The 14,310-nt window shown below is 43.8% G+C and overlaps 1 protein-coding gene across 4 annotated transcripts in view; it reads left to right on the top strand.

Annotated features, from left to right (window-relative positions):
- Window positions 1–2,192, top strand: part of slc6a9 (solute carrier family 6 member 9) — a 222,206-nt gene extending 220,014 nt beyond the window's left edge. For all 4 annotated transcript variants that reach the window (XM_067990113.1, XM_067990112.1, XM_067990114.1 and 1 more), the window contains one exon: window positions 1,930–2,192. In XM_067990113.1, coding sequence (XP_067846214.1) covers window positions 1,930–2,163 — 234 coding nt within the window. In that variant the 3' untranslated portion in view covers window positions 2,164–2,192. The remainder of the gene's footprint in view (window positions 1–1,929) is intronic.
- Window positions 2,193–14,310: the final 12,118 nt, after the last annotated feature.

Here is a 14,310-nt window from a genome sequence, read left to right as displayed (position 1 = left end):
CTTGTAACTCAGTCCTATGATGCTAAGGAACAGCTATGTAGTCCTTCTCTTCACTGTCTCCATTGCTTGAATTTATGTATTGGTGACCAAAACTGAATACGTTAGAAATGTGAATGTCTAATTCACATTTCTAAGGTGAATTAGAAATGTTCCAGTATATTATACTGGGGAGAAAAGAAAACTTAAAGTTAAAATAATACAGTATAACTAAAAGAAAGAAATATTGGACAAGCATAAATAAAGTCTTAAGTGTTTCTTGTTTAAAATATGTGTTTGAGTTGCATAGGGTTAATATTACAATAATAATAGTATGGTGTCAAGGAGCCCAAGTAAAATTGAAGTCAATGGGAATCAGGGGGAAAACTCTCCAGTGACTGGAGTCATACCTAGCACAAAGGAAGATGGGAGTGGTTGTTGGAGGCCAATCATCTCAGCCCCAGGACATTGCTGCAGGAGTTCCTCAGGACAGCGTCCTAGGCCCAACCGTCTTCAGCTGCTTCATCAATGACCTTCGCTCCATCATAAGGTCAGAAATGGGGATGTTCGCTGATGATTGCACAGTGTTCAGTTCCATTAGCAACCCCTCAGATAATGAAGCAGTCCCTGCTCGCATGTAGCAAGACCTGGACAACATCCAGGCTTGGGCTGATAAGTAGCAAGTAACATTCGCTCCACACAAATGACCATCTCCAACAAGAGAGCGTCTAACCACCTCCCCTTGACATTCAACGGCATTACCTTTGCCGAATCCCCCACCATCAACATCCTGGGGGTCGCCATTGACCAGAAACTTAACTGGACCAGCCACATAAATACTGTGGCTACAAGAGCAAGTCAGAGGCTGGGTATTCTGCGGCGAGTGACTCATCTCCTGACTCCCCAAAGCCTTTCCACCATCTACAAGGCACAAGTCAGGAGTGTGATGGAATACTCTCCACTTGCCTGGATGAGTGCAGCTCCAACATCACTCAAGAAGCCCGACACCATCCAGGACAAAGCAACCCGCTTGATTGGTACCCCATCCACCACCCTAAACATTCATTCCCTCCACCACCGGCGCACTGTGGCTGCAGTGTGTACCATCCACAGGATGCACTGCAGCAACTCGCCAAGGCTTCTTCGACAGCACCTCCCAAACCCGCGACCTCTACCACCTAGAAGGACAAGGGCAGCAGGCACATGGGAACAACACCACCTGCACGTTCCCCTCCAAGTCACACACCATCCCGACTTGGAAAAATATCGCCGTTCCTTCATTGTCGCTGGGTCAAAATCCTGGAACTCCCTACCTAACAGCATTGTGGGAATTCTTTCACCACATGGACTGCAGCGGTTCAAGCAGGGGGCTCACCATCACCTTCTCAAGGGCAATTAGGAATAGGCAATAAATGCTGGCCTTGCCAGCGACGCCCACATTCCATGGATGAATTAAAAAAAAATTAAAAATAAAGTTACATTAGAGGAGCCTTATTGTTGTAATGTTAGGGTTTGTTTCAGCAGTCTAAGGATTAGTAACACATAAAAAAAACATTTTTTAAAGTCCAGTTTTAAAATTAATTTTAAAAGACTTCTTATTTGGGCATTTATAACTTACACATACATTTTAGCCAACCATAGCAAGTATTGTTCTATCATGAACTGGCTAAAAAAAATTGCTAATGATCTCTCCAAATGAATTAATGTCTGCTCTTACTCAATGTAAAATATCCACTTTGAAATCATTTTTCTGTGTAGATGAAATGACAAAAATAAATTAGTGCAGAAACTAGATATAGCGGAATATTCTGAGTATTAAATGGAAGTCGGGTTCAAGCCAATTTTTCTTGGCAAGCAAGCTAAGTGGTGATCAGAATTCCACTGTTCTAATACCGGTTTGCACAGTTCAATAACCAAGTTCAGACTCACCGAGTCTCTCTCTTGCTTTTCCAGCGTCTGAAAAATGCAAATAAACCAGCCAATGACTGGGGCCCTGCTTTACTGGAGCACCGTACTGACCGTTACGCCACAGTGGGCAGCCCGTCCTATGAGTTTAATCTTGAAATTCAACAGCTCAATCCAGATAAAGAGCGAGAGAAGGAGCAACTACCAACAGAAAATATAGAACATAACCTCAACATACAGGGCAGCAATGGGTCTGCCAGAACACAGGACCCTAATGTGTAGTCAAAGTCCATTTTAAATCAAAGAAGACAATTAATTGGGGGGGGGGGGTCGGGAAACAGAGCCTTCACTTATGGTGAAGGGTTCTTTCCCTTTAATTTCTTATCCGATCTATGGAATTTGACATGTAGCCAACACAACTTAATTGATTCTTTTTTTCAGGTACGTGTGTTATTCTTTTTTTCTTTTCATTTTTTTTTTACAGAGATCAATAGAATCACATTACTTAATATTTAAACCCGATTTTTTTCAGAAATCAGTTATTTTTGTTGTCATTTTGTGGCATGCAGTACTTTGTATACATAGTATTTGAACATTAGTACAACTGGTAGCTGATCAAAAAGTTTTCCTGTCACAAGATAGTTTGTCTCTGGCTGTCCGATTTCTTTTGGACATCTGTTTGTGCCTATCTACTCCATACTGTGGCATTCCTTTTTGTTTTATCAACATCAAGTTTTATATCACAATGGTTATTAAGTAACAATAAAAGGACGATTAGTGAAGGAAGCTGAAGTTAATGCCCAATTTATAGGAAACTTGTGACAGCACACATTTCAAAGTGACCGACTGTCCATCAAGCCAAACTATCTTGGGGATACGAATTGCTCTTTTACATATATTAACCAGAGCAAATCTTCCCCCATAGTGAGCTAAGATGTTTCCATGGTAGCTATTACAGAAGACACAGATAGAAGGTATAATACACATATTTAAGCCATTTGTACTAAAGCTCCACACTATTTGTACAGCTGTATCTATCAGAGACAATAGAGAAATGAATACCAGCTCCTAGTTTTTCTCCATTCACAAAAATGGCCTCCATCACTGACATAGCTTCTTTCATTTGTAATAGTGACTTTTCCATCACTATCACACTCAGATGTGCTCTCAAATATCAGTACCTCTGCATAAGAGAGTCAATACTAGTAACCAACTATAAGTGTGCATGCCCAACATGATATCAGACATGTATGAATACATAAGAATATTTGATCACTTTATTGATATGTCAAATGTTCAATTTCCCAAATCCATTGTACAACCCTGTGACATATTTTAACCTATCGTTTACAGGTTTCCAATCTTTTTTTATACCTGGCTTCCCTTAAAATGCCTGTTTAAAATGGGTACTAAGGGGGTGATTTTAAACCCCAAGAACGGGTGGGTTGGGGGCGGGTGGGAGTTGAAAATAGTTGTTTTTTTGGGTCCCAACCGCAAAATTTTCGGACTTTGCAGTCCCAGTGTGAAGCCTGTTCTTTCACATGCCGACATTGAACCCGGAAATAAAGGTGGGTTGCGATCACGACCCAAAAAACAACTATTTTCAACTCCCACCTGCTCCCAACCCACCCATTCTTGGGGTTTAAAATCACCCCCTAAGTGTCTGAAGCACTGGCCCAGGGGCCCTCTTGCATTGTGGGGCTTTACTCTAATTTAAATAAAACTGGAGGCCTTAATGAGGCTTGTGCACAGTCATGCACGGGCTTGAAGCACTGGAAGTGTTTGGAACCTCAATTATGGGATGCTGAGTAGGCCTCAAAACCCAATAATGCAAAGTGCCCATGCACAATGCACAGCAGCACTTCTGGTGCAAGAGGCTGCATTATCAATCCCACTGTAATGAAGAGAGCCCCAGGATACTCATTACAATTATATTCTCAAACTCCTAGGGGATGATTTTAAAATGGAGCTGGGAAGGGGGTGGGGGGGTCAATTTGAGGTCGGGAAACCCATTAGTACGGGTTTCCCAGATGCCCTTACGATTTCTTTTTGTTGATTTCCCATCCGGCCGACCGGCCTGATTGACAGGCTGGTCTTAGTCAGACAGGAGACCAGCCAGGGAGAGGACATCTTCAGGTAAGTCTGCAGGTAAGTCTTTGTTTGCATGGATTGGGGTGGGGGGGGGGACCGGGTGGGCAAGGGGCACGGTGGGCATAGGTGGGCACGGGGGTCGCAAGTCGTGGGGGATGGGACTGGGGTTAATCACAGGGGGGGGGCGGGATTGGGGGTCATCGCGGGGATCCACAATCGTTGAGGGGGAGGGTCGGGGGTCGGAGGATTGGGATCGGGGGATCGGGATCGGGATCGGGGGATCGTGGCCAGAGGGAGAGGGTTGGGATCGGGGGTCGGAGGGGGTAGGTTGGGGTCGGAGGGGGAGGGTAGGGGTCGGGAGTCCGCGGTGGGGGCTGGGGGGGTCCGCGATCGGGAGGGTGCATTTGGTGCAGGTAGGCTTGTTGGGCTTCGGGGTAGCACTCCTGCTCCTCCGGGCCTACAAGCTGTACCTTTCCAGGCACCTACCTGTTAGTCTCAGGCCTTCTTGCCTCCTTTCACGAGGCGTAAAGCAGAAGACCCGGGAATCCCGGCACCCTGGGGTTGAAATCGGAAATTAGTGAAAAGTGGAGGCCCGAAGCCTGCTTGAAAGGTTTTAAGGCCCGACCCGCCTCCTGGGAACGGCTTGGTCGTCAGCCCCTCATCCCGCCCACGTGAAAACCGGAAATGGGCGGGTTGGGGGCGGGTCTGAAATGGTGGCAATTTTCAATGCCCCCCCCGCCCCCAACCCACCCATTCTTTACTTTTAAAATCAAGCCCCTAATTAAGTATTTTCAAATAGGGGCCTGGACCTTTAGACCCTGTGCCGTTTCACAATAGGGGCGTGACACACACACACACACAGATATTCCTTTTGTTGCTCCAGATAGATCAGATCCTCAGCCTGTTGACATTTACACTGCAGTTCTGTGAACACACAATACGAACTTGTGCTTCCAGTGGGGCAAGATGGGCCATCTCAGTTTAAATATTTCCATCCCCACCCCACAAGATGAATCCGTTCACGCTTGGGGGAAGCTTCATCTCAACGTACTTTACCTTTTGGTTCTTTTAATTTTTTTCAACGTTATTGTTTTTCACAGTCCTACATCACCTACTCTTGAGGCTGCTGGCCTCTTTCATTCAACCAGACAGTCCATCGTGACATTACTGACCTGTGCTTCAGGTAACAAGAAGCATGGTTGTTGTGGAGAAAGGGTGATTTCAGCCCCACTGGCCCATGGAGGCACTGCACCTCGTGAATCACTGGTCAGGGCAGAAGTTATAGCAATAACTTAAACTGAGTTATAAAAAAAGCAGTGCTGGGATTGGGGGGAGCTGGGAAAATTGGAACTGTTTCACAAATTTTTACCCACCTGCTACATTGGAATAGTTTCAGGAAGGAAATTTACCTAAGAAAGAAAAATACCATTTAAACACAACGGGAGTGGTTTGCAACTGCTGCACACCCGTTTATCGTTGGGTGGGCACCTTGGACAACCCATGACACCCAAGGTCCACCTGATTCAATTTCAGGCCCATTGCTCCCGCCCAAAAGAGGCGGGAGGCTGTTTAAATATACAAATCGAGGTCCTCTCCCCATTGCCATTTTCATGTATAAATGGGCAGAGCATGTGCCATGCGCGTTAGGCCCTACCAGTGGACTTCAAAGGGACTCCTGGAGGCCACTCCAAAAATGTCCTGGGAAATGTTTTGGTGGGGGGGGGGGAGGGGGTGGGGGGATTTTCGTGGGGCCCGCCTGCTCCTCTGAGCTCCACAAAACTACAGCAGCCCGCTGCTGTCCCCTTCTTGCTCCCCAATGGGCCCAATCCGCCCAGCCAGCTCTGTGCAGAAGCCGATGGATTTTCAGCTTAACAAAACCAGCGAGCTGCAACGGAGCATCCGTTTGGCGCCCATTGCTCACCAGTTAAATTCTGGTGAGGCCTGAACCTGGAAAGGGTTCGTGCCTCCTGACGGTGGCTTTGGGCAGGCATCGTGGACTCACTGCCAACTCCACACCCATTTTGGGCTGAAGTTAAAACTTATGCCCAATAACTTAAAGTAGTCTGGAGAAAGAAAATAGGGAAGGTGTGCTCATAAACCTGCAGGGCTCATGTAAGGAGAGATAGAACAGCACAAACAGATGACTTATCCCCTTGCTGCATTGGAACCTGTTTTCCCCCCCAAAAATGTTGTAATGAAATCGGTCACCTCATTTTTACGGTGGTCCCTGAAACCTATGTACAGTTGCATTGATGTGTCAAATTATGTGAAGTGTTTAAATTGTACAGTGTGCATTCCAGTCCTAACCTAACAAATATGGAATGGGTTTATAGATGTTGTGCTTGGATCCAAATTATGGTCGGATTGGGAATTTCCATATAATGGAAATAAATGGGAATGTTCCATTAGGATCCTATTTCTGGAACAGAATTATATTTGTATCGGAATGTTTGCATGATGGGAATGGTCATGATGGGATTCTGTGCCTGGCTGTGATACACATTTATGTAGATTCCATTGCATTTGCTTGATAATGTGAAATTTACATGGAAATATGTAATATAACAGAGTAGATATTGCCGTTACGAAGCTGCGAATTAAATTGCCTCTTTCCTTGGATCTCCTATCTATCCTTTCCCCTTTCCATTCTCTCCTGAAGTCACTCTTATCATCCAAATTTGTTCTTCTATACTTTATTATGTGGGGTTTAATCAAAGCTGGACAATTAAATCATCAGCCCATACCAACCTATATTGTTCATATATTGACTGCAGTTGGGGGTAATAGTAGCATTCTCGCCTCTGAGTCAGAAAGTTATGACTTCAAGTCCCACTCCAGAGACTTAAGCATAAAATCTAGACTGATACTCGAGTGTAGTACTGAGGGAATGCTGCACTGTCGGAGGTGCTGTCTTTCGGATGAGACCTTAAACTGAGGCCCCGTCTGCCCTCTCAGGTGGACATAAAAGATCCCATGGCATTATTTTGAAGAAGAGCAGGGGAGTTCTCCCCGGTGCCCTGGCCAACATTTATACTTCAAAAGTACTTCATTGGCTGTAAAGCGCTTTGGGACGTCCTGAGGCTGTGAAAAGTACTATATAAATGCAAGTTCTTTTTTGACCTAGAAGAGACCTGAAGATTGTACAATTAGTCTCTCACCCTTCAGTTTCAGGCATTTATAACACAAGCTCGAGCTTCATGCCATCAGGCCGTACAAAACATTCAATCACTTTTATAACCCAATGGGGAATAGTTTACAAATTACAGCCAAAAAAAATGACAGTCAATATGTGTTCTATTATACTCCTGAGCTAAACTTACTGCCCCTTAACTCATATTGAGAAAGCTGTAGCCTGCACTTCGCTGACTTCCATTAGCACACAGTAGGGAAAAGTATTTTCTCACATGGTTCAGTTAATCGCAGTTTGTGTTTCAGTCTAAGAAAGCTTGACCAAGGTGATCAGTTCTGTTGGTGATTTATAAATGTACAGCTTCCTGACCCTGTGACTCTAAGCTGTTATAACATTAATATATTAGTATTAATATTCAGTGGCAAACTTTAAGTTTAAATGATTAAGATTAATTCAGTGGAGGCTGACTGGTAATAACTTGGTTTGGCAGGGAAATACTCAGTCACTAACAGCTCAATAAGATTTGACATACATGCCATTTAAAGGCATGCTTCATTTTTGCTGCAGTGAAAGTAATTGCCAACCAGGTTAGCAAATGTCATTACCTTCCACCAGTGCCAGTGCTGCCCCATTCATAGACCTCACAGCCTAGATTTTCTAATCAGTGTTATTTTAATGCCAGCAGTAAACCATTTTGGGTCACCGCTTGCATTAAAATAACACTGATCAGAAAATCCAATCAGTATCAGTACATAACGTTGGAAATTTCTACAATACGTTTACATGTGCATCCGGAGTGACTCTCTCTAGATGATGTTTACGCTGCTGCAGACCTTGGACTGTTCAAACCTAGAAAACATCACAACAACATCACATGACCCCCTCAGTGGCACACAGCATAGTAGATTAAAGGGTCACTGACATCATACCATGACCGTGTTTTACACTACACTGATATATCTTGATTTGGCTGGTGGGGTGGGGGGGGGGGAAAGTGGGGTTAGATTACGATGTTCACTCTTCAGTGAAGTTCACTCAAGCACACACCTTTATAATGTAATCAATGATCTGGATTGAACCATGTTCCTGGTTCACATTAATGTTCTCTTTACTCTCTTTGTTCAATTTGTCTTCTGTGCATGCACTTCCTCTATCTCTTTCTCACGATCACCAATCCTTTCAACCTTCTGCCTATTTATAGCTGTAAATATGTAGATTTGTAATCTATCAAGTGTTCCAACCTACCTAGCCATTGCCCAATTCCTTCATCTTTTCTGTATGGCACGCTCTTATATTCACTCAGTAAAGGTTATTGGGAAGACCTTTATAACCCGTGCTTCCTTCCTACCTCTGACCTTTATCTATATAAAACACTCATGCTGTATTAAATGTATGATTTAAGTTCAGCATCGGCTTGCTTTTCCTTTTAGATGTATGTGCTGGAAAATAAGGGAAGTTTTTACTTTCCAATGTGCCAATAGCTCAAAATGAGAATTACCCTTGTGTACACAGTATTTTCTTGATAGTGTATATTGTTTCAAGTGACTGTAACCTGTAGTCTTATATGAAAGGTTTACTTGATTCTTTCAGTGTTTAGAAGAGATAAATATATATGTAAAAGAAGCTACTTACTTGTATAAATCTCTTGCAGTCTGGGGTCAGTTGCATAAATCAGAAATGAATGAACACTGTCAAACATTCACATCTCAATATGAGATCTGATTTTGTTACTATTTGTGGTTCATGATTGTATTTTGCTTCTTGTGCATTTAATATAATCATGTTCATACTCTTAAAAATGCTTATCACTGGGGAGACATCACAAAACTGAGGGAAGGTTTTATAAAATGTGAGATTTCTACAGGTCAAACCTCATTGTAACAAATTCTCTCATTACAAATCACCAATTGTAACCAACTCTCCCTCCACCTCCCGGTCCCAGTTGTTGCTGAAGCATGTTTCAAGTTGAGAACTATCAACATTAATAATAAGATGAACGGCACTGATAAGAGCTACTTGGCTGGTTCCCATCCCCCCTCCCCTTGAGTTAGTGGTAACCAGGATTCACTGTAATTTCACAGTATTCTAGTTGTGAACCAAATTGCCTTCTGTCTCATTAATGAAGAATAGAAATGTCTTCTTTGGATTGTTGATTGTCTATAAAAAAAAGGGATTTCCATGTGAGCTCTATGTATTTAGGCTGGTATCTGAAATAATTGATGCAAAGAGTGCGCTGTTTTTCCTTCCTAAGACGATCAGCCTGAAAAAATTGCTGTTAAAACGTTTTCAACAACTTGAGGCTTTACCATTCAAGTGAAATCAAAACTGGCCAACCAGTTCCCCCTGGAAATAACAGAAATTTCTACATTTTCCATGTTTTTCTTGATTTAACATCTTTCCACTGTAGTACACAATCATTTCTCAGTCCTCAGGCAATGTCACTTTACAAAGAGCAAGTACTGAAGAATTCAGGGAAGGTGGCCCACGTTCATTCACCACCTGAATTTCCCATTTGTGCTCTAAAATGTGAGTAGAATGTCTTTACATTCATATGGCATCTCTACCAACCATCGTAGATCAGATCGGGAACTGTTTTTTTGTGAAATGAAGGGACAAATCCACATTCACTTCCACTCCATGCCACGTGTAATTGCTAGAATTGTAACAGTGGCTCTCAGATATGATTAAGCTTTCTGTGGATGGAGACTTCAGTTACAGTACGTGCGACTGGCTGAGATATTTGTAAGTAATAAAGTGTTGGAGGAGATAAATATTTGGGGCGGGGGTAAACATCAGAGAGCCAAGTCTCTTTAAATGTCATCGTGTTGGTGGACTTATTCACATGGTGGATTAAAGCATTATCCCTTCAGCTCAGTGCCAGCCCTGCAATGATAGTCTCTTTCTGATGGCTAAGTGAAATGAGTTTGGGCTGACTTAACTCTGCTCCTAATGGCCACAAGTCTACCACATACAAGTGCCCATAATTTACCATAACTCAGCATCAAATCTCACTCAGAGGCTAGATGGAATAGGAAGTAGCAATGTTTCACTTGTACGATCTCACTAGGTTTGGGTTTTAGTGAACACTTAAGGCAGATTAATCCATGTTATACTTGACTTGATTGTGCTTGATGCCAACAGAGTACCAAAATTTGCTTTTCCCAAATTGAAAGTCTCCACCTTAATTGGCACAAAAATTGACCCAAAAAAAGCTGTTGTTTGATTTTGACCCCTTAATAGCTGTTTCTCAGTAGCAGTTTGGTTCAGCTTCCCATGGCTACTTTTATGCAACAGGCCCCACATTCACTACCACTGGTGCCGAGGGGATGGTGTAACAGGAAGAGGATTCGTAGCAGGACAGCATGTTAGCACAGTGTTCATTACATCAAAAAAATCTGCTGTAAATTTTATTCATTTACAAACTGAAACCCAGCAAAGCTTTAAAATGGAACCTGTAGATTCCAGAGTATGTTTATTTTAGAATGTCAGAAATGTGAATTAAAAAAGTAATTAACCTGCAGTGTTTCAAATTTGTTTTTTTTTCATATTAGGACTAAATTACTTGGCTGTTAATCTTGTGTTTTGTTACCAGATTAATCAAGTCCTAGGCCCAACCATCTTCAGCTGCTTCATCAATGACCTTCCCTCCATCATAAGGTCAGAAATGGGGATGTTCGCTGATGATTGCACAGTGTTCAGTTCCATTCGCAACTCCTCAGATAATGAAGCAGTCCCTGCCTGCATGCAACAAGACCTGGACAACATCCAGGCTCGGGCTGATAAGTGGCAAGTAGCATTCACGCTAGACAAGTGCCAGGCAATGACCATCTCCAACAAAAGAGAGTCTAACCACCTCCCCTTTGACATTCAACGGCATTACCATCGCCGAATCCCCCACCATCAACATCCTGGGGGTCACCATTGACCAGAAACTTAACTGGCCCAGCCACATAAATACTGTGGCTACACGAGCAGGTCAGAGGCTGGGTATTCAGTGGTGAGTGACTCACCTCCTGACTCCCCAAAGCCTTTCCACCATCTACAAGGCACAAGTCAGGAGTGTGATGGAATACTCTCCACTTGCCTGGATGAGTGCAGCTCCAACAACGCTCAAGCAGCTCGACACCATCCAGGACAAAGCAGCCCGCTTGATTGGCACCCCATCCACCACCCTAAACATTCACTCCCTTCACCACCGGCGCACTGTGGCTGCAGTGTGTACCATCCACAGGATGCACTGCAGCAACTCGCCAAGGCTACTTCGACAGCACCTCCCAAACCCGTGACCTCTACCACCTAGAAGGACGAGGGCAGCAGGCACATGGGAACACCACCACCTGCACGTTCCCCTCCAAGTAACACACCAACCCGACTTGGAAATATATCGCCGTTCCTTCATTGTAGCTGGGTCAATATCCTGGAACTCCCTACCTAACAGCACTGTGGGAGAACCTTCACCACACGGACTACAGCGGTTCAAGCAGGCAGCGTACCACCACCTTCTCAAGGGCAATTAGGGATGGGCAATAAATGCTGGCCTTTCCAGCGACGCCCACATCCCATGAATGAATTTTTAAAAAGTAGCTGGGTACTTTACTGCCTAAAAGTGTGATGGAAAATCTGCAAAGAAAAGTGTTAATAAAAAAAAATTCAAAATATTTGTATATGATTAAGAATAACCAAATTGCAAATGAACCAATGTTAGTTCTCAAGTGTTCATGGCACCAAAAAAAACCTGCCCATGATTTGGCATGAAATTGGAAATCTTGTTCAGAGAGGCAATGTGAATGAACCATGTAGGACATTTAAAAAATCACACTAGTGAAAGCACATTGTTGAGATAGAGAAGAGGGAACGTTACCCTATAGCTGACTGTTATTGATCCTGACACTATGAGCAGTGAAATTGTAAACCCGTTCTTTATAAACAGGTTTATGATTTAATTGCACAAAGTACAGGGGAAATCTTGCCCTCGGGTGTCAGAAATTTCCACTACCCAACACTCATATTTATCACTTTGATGAGTAGCATAAAATAAAGATATGTCGGGGTCTAATAAGGATATGTCGGGGTCAATTTAACCCGGTGTGGGTTTCAGGCAGGCGGGAATTGGGACAAATGTGAAACCCACTCATTGGCCTAAGTTTCAGGCCTGAGGTGCTTTAACTTCCGGGCCTCATTTAAATGCCACCAGTCCACCACGCCCGGAAGAAAAGGACGCAGAGCGGCTGGCAGTGGAAGACCAGGCGGCCCTCGGTCACCCACAAGCAGGTAAGTGGTGGGGAGGAGGTTTAAGGGAGGGACGGGGAGATTACAGAGCCGGAGAAGCTGTGACTTTCCTTGTGGGGGCCGGAGGATAGCTCCTGCTCCTCCTGGTCCCACAAAGGAAAGTTTTGTACTTACCCTGTAGTGACTCCTCGTCCTCCCCACCAGCTGCTGACCTGCTTGAGCCTGGCGGAAAAGACATGGCGGCTCCCCCACTCAGGCCCCAGTTAAGATCCAGTCGGGGTCCCATTGATGGGACCTTGATTTGCATGAATTCATGAGGCTGCTTTAGGTGAGCACCTCATCCACCTGCTGAACCCTAAAGGTCACAATTGGAAATGGCTGGAAAAGGGTCAAGTTCCGAGCAGATAAGGAACCTGCTCGTCTTTAACTGTCACCCTGCCCGATTTCTGCCGGACGGCTAGAGTTGAAATCAACCCCATCAATAGACACTTTTCCTCTCGTGGAATATCTGGAAGTATTTTTGAATTACATCCTCTCGTCTCTGTGTAACGGTGCAGTATGAAAAATCTGACCAAGTAAACTGCAGCTGCTGGAAAACACCATGGACATACCTCTGGTGTGCCGGAAATAATTTCTGCTGCATGGGAAATGGTCACCAGCACATAGCAGCTTTAGTCCCTCATTTGGGATTTTCATACAGCAGCTTCTAATCTAGTGTACCTGACCACCGGTTTTAAAATGGTCCTGTATGGGGAGGGTGGAGGTTGATGACTGGGATTCAAGTCTCGGGCTCCCTCTATGACTAACTGGGGAGTGAATTTTCGCAAGAGTTCTTCCCCTTCTCCCCCGTGACTTTGGCGAAAGAACTTTGGAAACCCCAGAAAATTGACGCCATTTTCCCAGGATTTCTATGACTCTTCTGCCCAAGTTGCAGGGGACGAGCTGGACAACCCTTGCAGAACTTCACCCCCTTGGTCTCCAAAATCCCAGTGGGTGGATTTTGTGGGGACATGTCAAGGCTGATAGCTGGAGCTATGTGATAGAAGAGTGCACCAACTATAGCAGAGGAGGGAAATCCAATCCATCCCATGATGTACAAGACTTGTCAAATGAAATAGAAAATGGAGCTGGTGGCCATTCGGGGCGATTCACCTTGCCAACAGTGTGCACATTGGGTAGGCCTCAGCACTGAACTCTTAATTCCACAAGAGGGAAAACTTATCAAATTTTTGGTCTAGCGTGTTCTGCCTACATTAATGGATTCTACTCTGGGTTATTTATTATTCTCAATATGTAGTTCTGGGTTTAGGTGCCTGGGTCCTCTTGAATTCTTACCAAACCTGTCCATCACACATGGGCATCATACCTGCAAAATGTCTATGTCTTACTTGATTTCTGTTTTATGAATATGAAATTTAACCAATGTCACAACAGCTAAGGGACATAGCGAGCAAGACCAAATATTACCAAAAGGTCAAAACTATGAATCAAAAGTGGGCAGTCAGCAAACAGCTACCAATAACGAAGAGGAATCAATGCAACTACTCACAATACTTTCTGAAAAATCTTTCTGGCCATTTCTTAGTAAATTGAGGACACAGTACTGGACATAAATGCCTGGGAATTTATTCTGAAGTTATCCTGATTGGCTGCCTGAAATCGTACAATAGATCCTATTCCAGCCTAAAATCTAACAATATTAATATATACAATTTATATCCACCCAATATTCTACATCAAAGTCACAGCCCAATATCCTGTGTCATGACTCTTGAAAGAAGTGACAGAAAAACATTTTTAAAATTCCATAAATGGAGATGTCTGACACGTGTAGTGGGAGTGAATTTCTGAGGCTGGGATTAAGGCACATTATTGGGACAGAGTACAGGGAGTTCTACCTTGAATAGTTGATTTGGGAGTGCTCCATATTGGCAACAGGTAGAAAAAGTGGCCATTTCGCATTTATCTTCAGCCAGATG

The sequence above is a fragment of the Heptranchias perlo genome, chromosome 9 (assembly GCF_035084215.1).
Source record: "Heptranchias perlo isolate sHepPer1 chromosome 9, sHepPer1.hap1, whole genome shotgun sequence".
Lineage (NCBI taxonomy): Eukaryota > Metazoa > Chordata > Chondrichthyes > Hexanchiformes > Hexanchidae > Heptranchias > Heptranchias perlo.
This window is presented reverse-complemented; position numbering and strand designations above follow the sequence as displayed.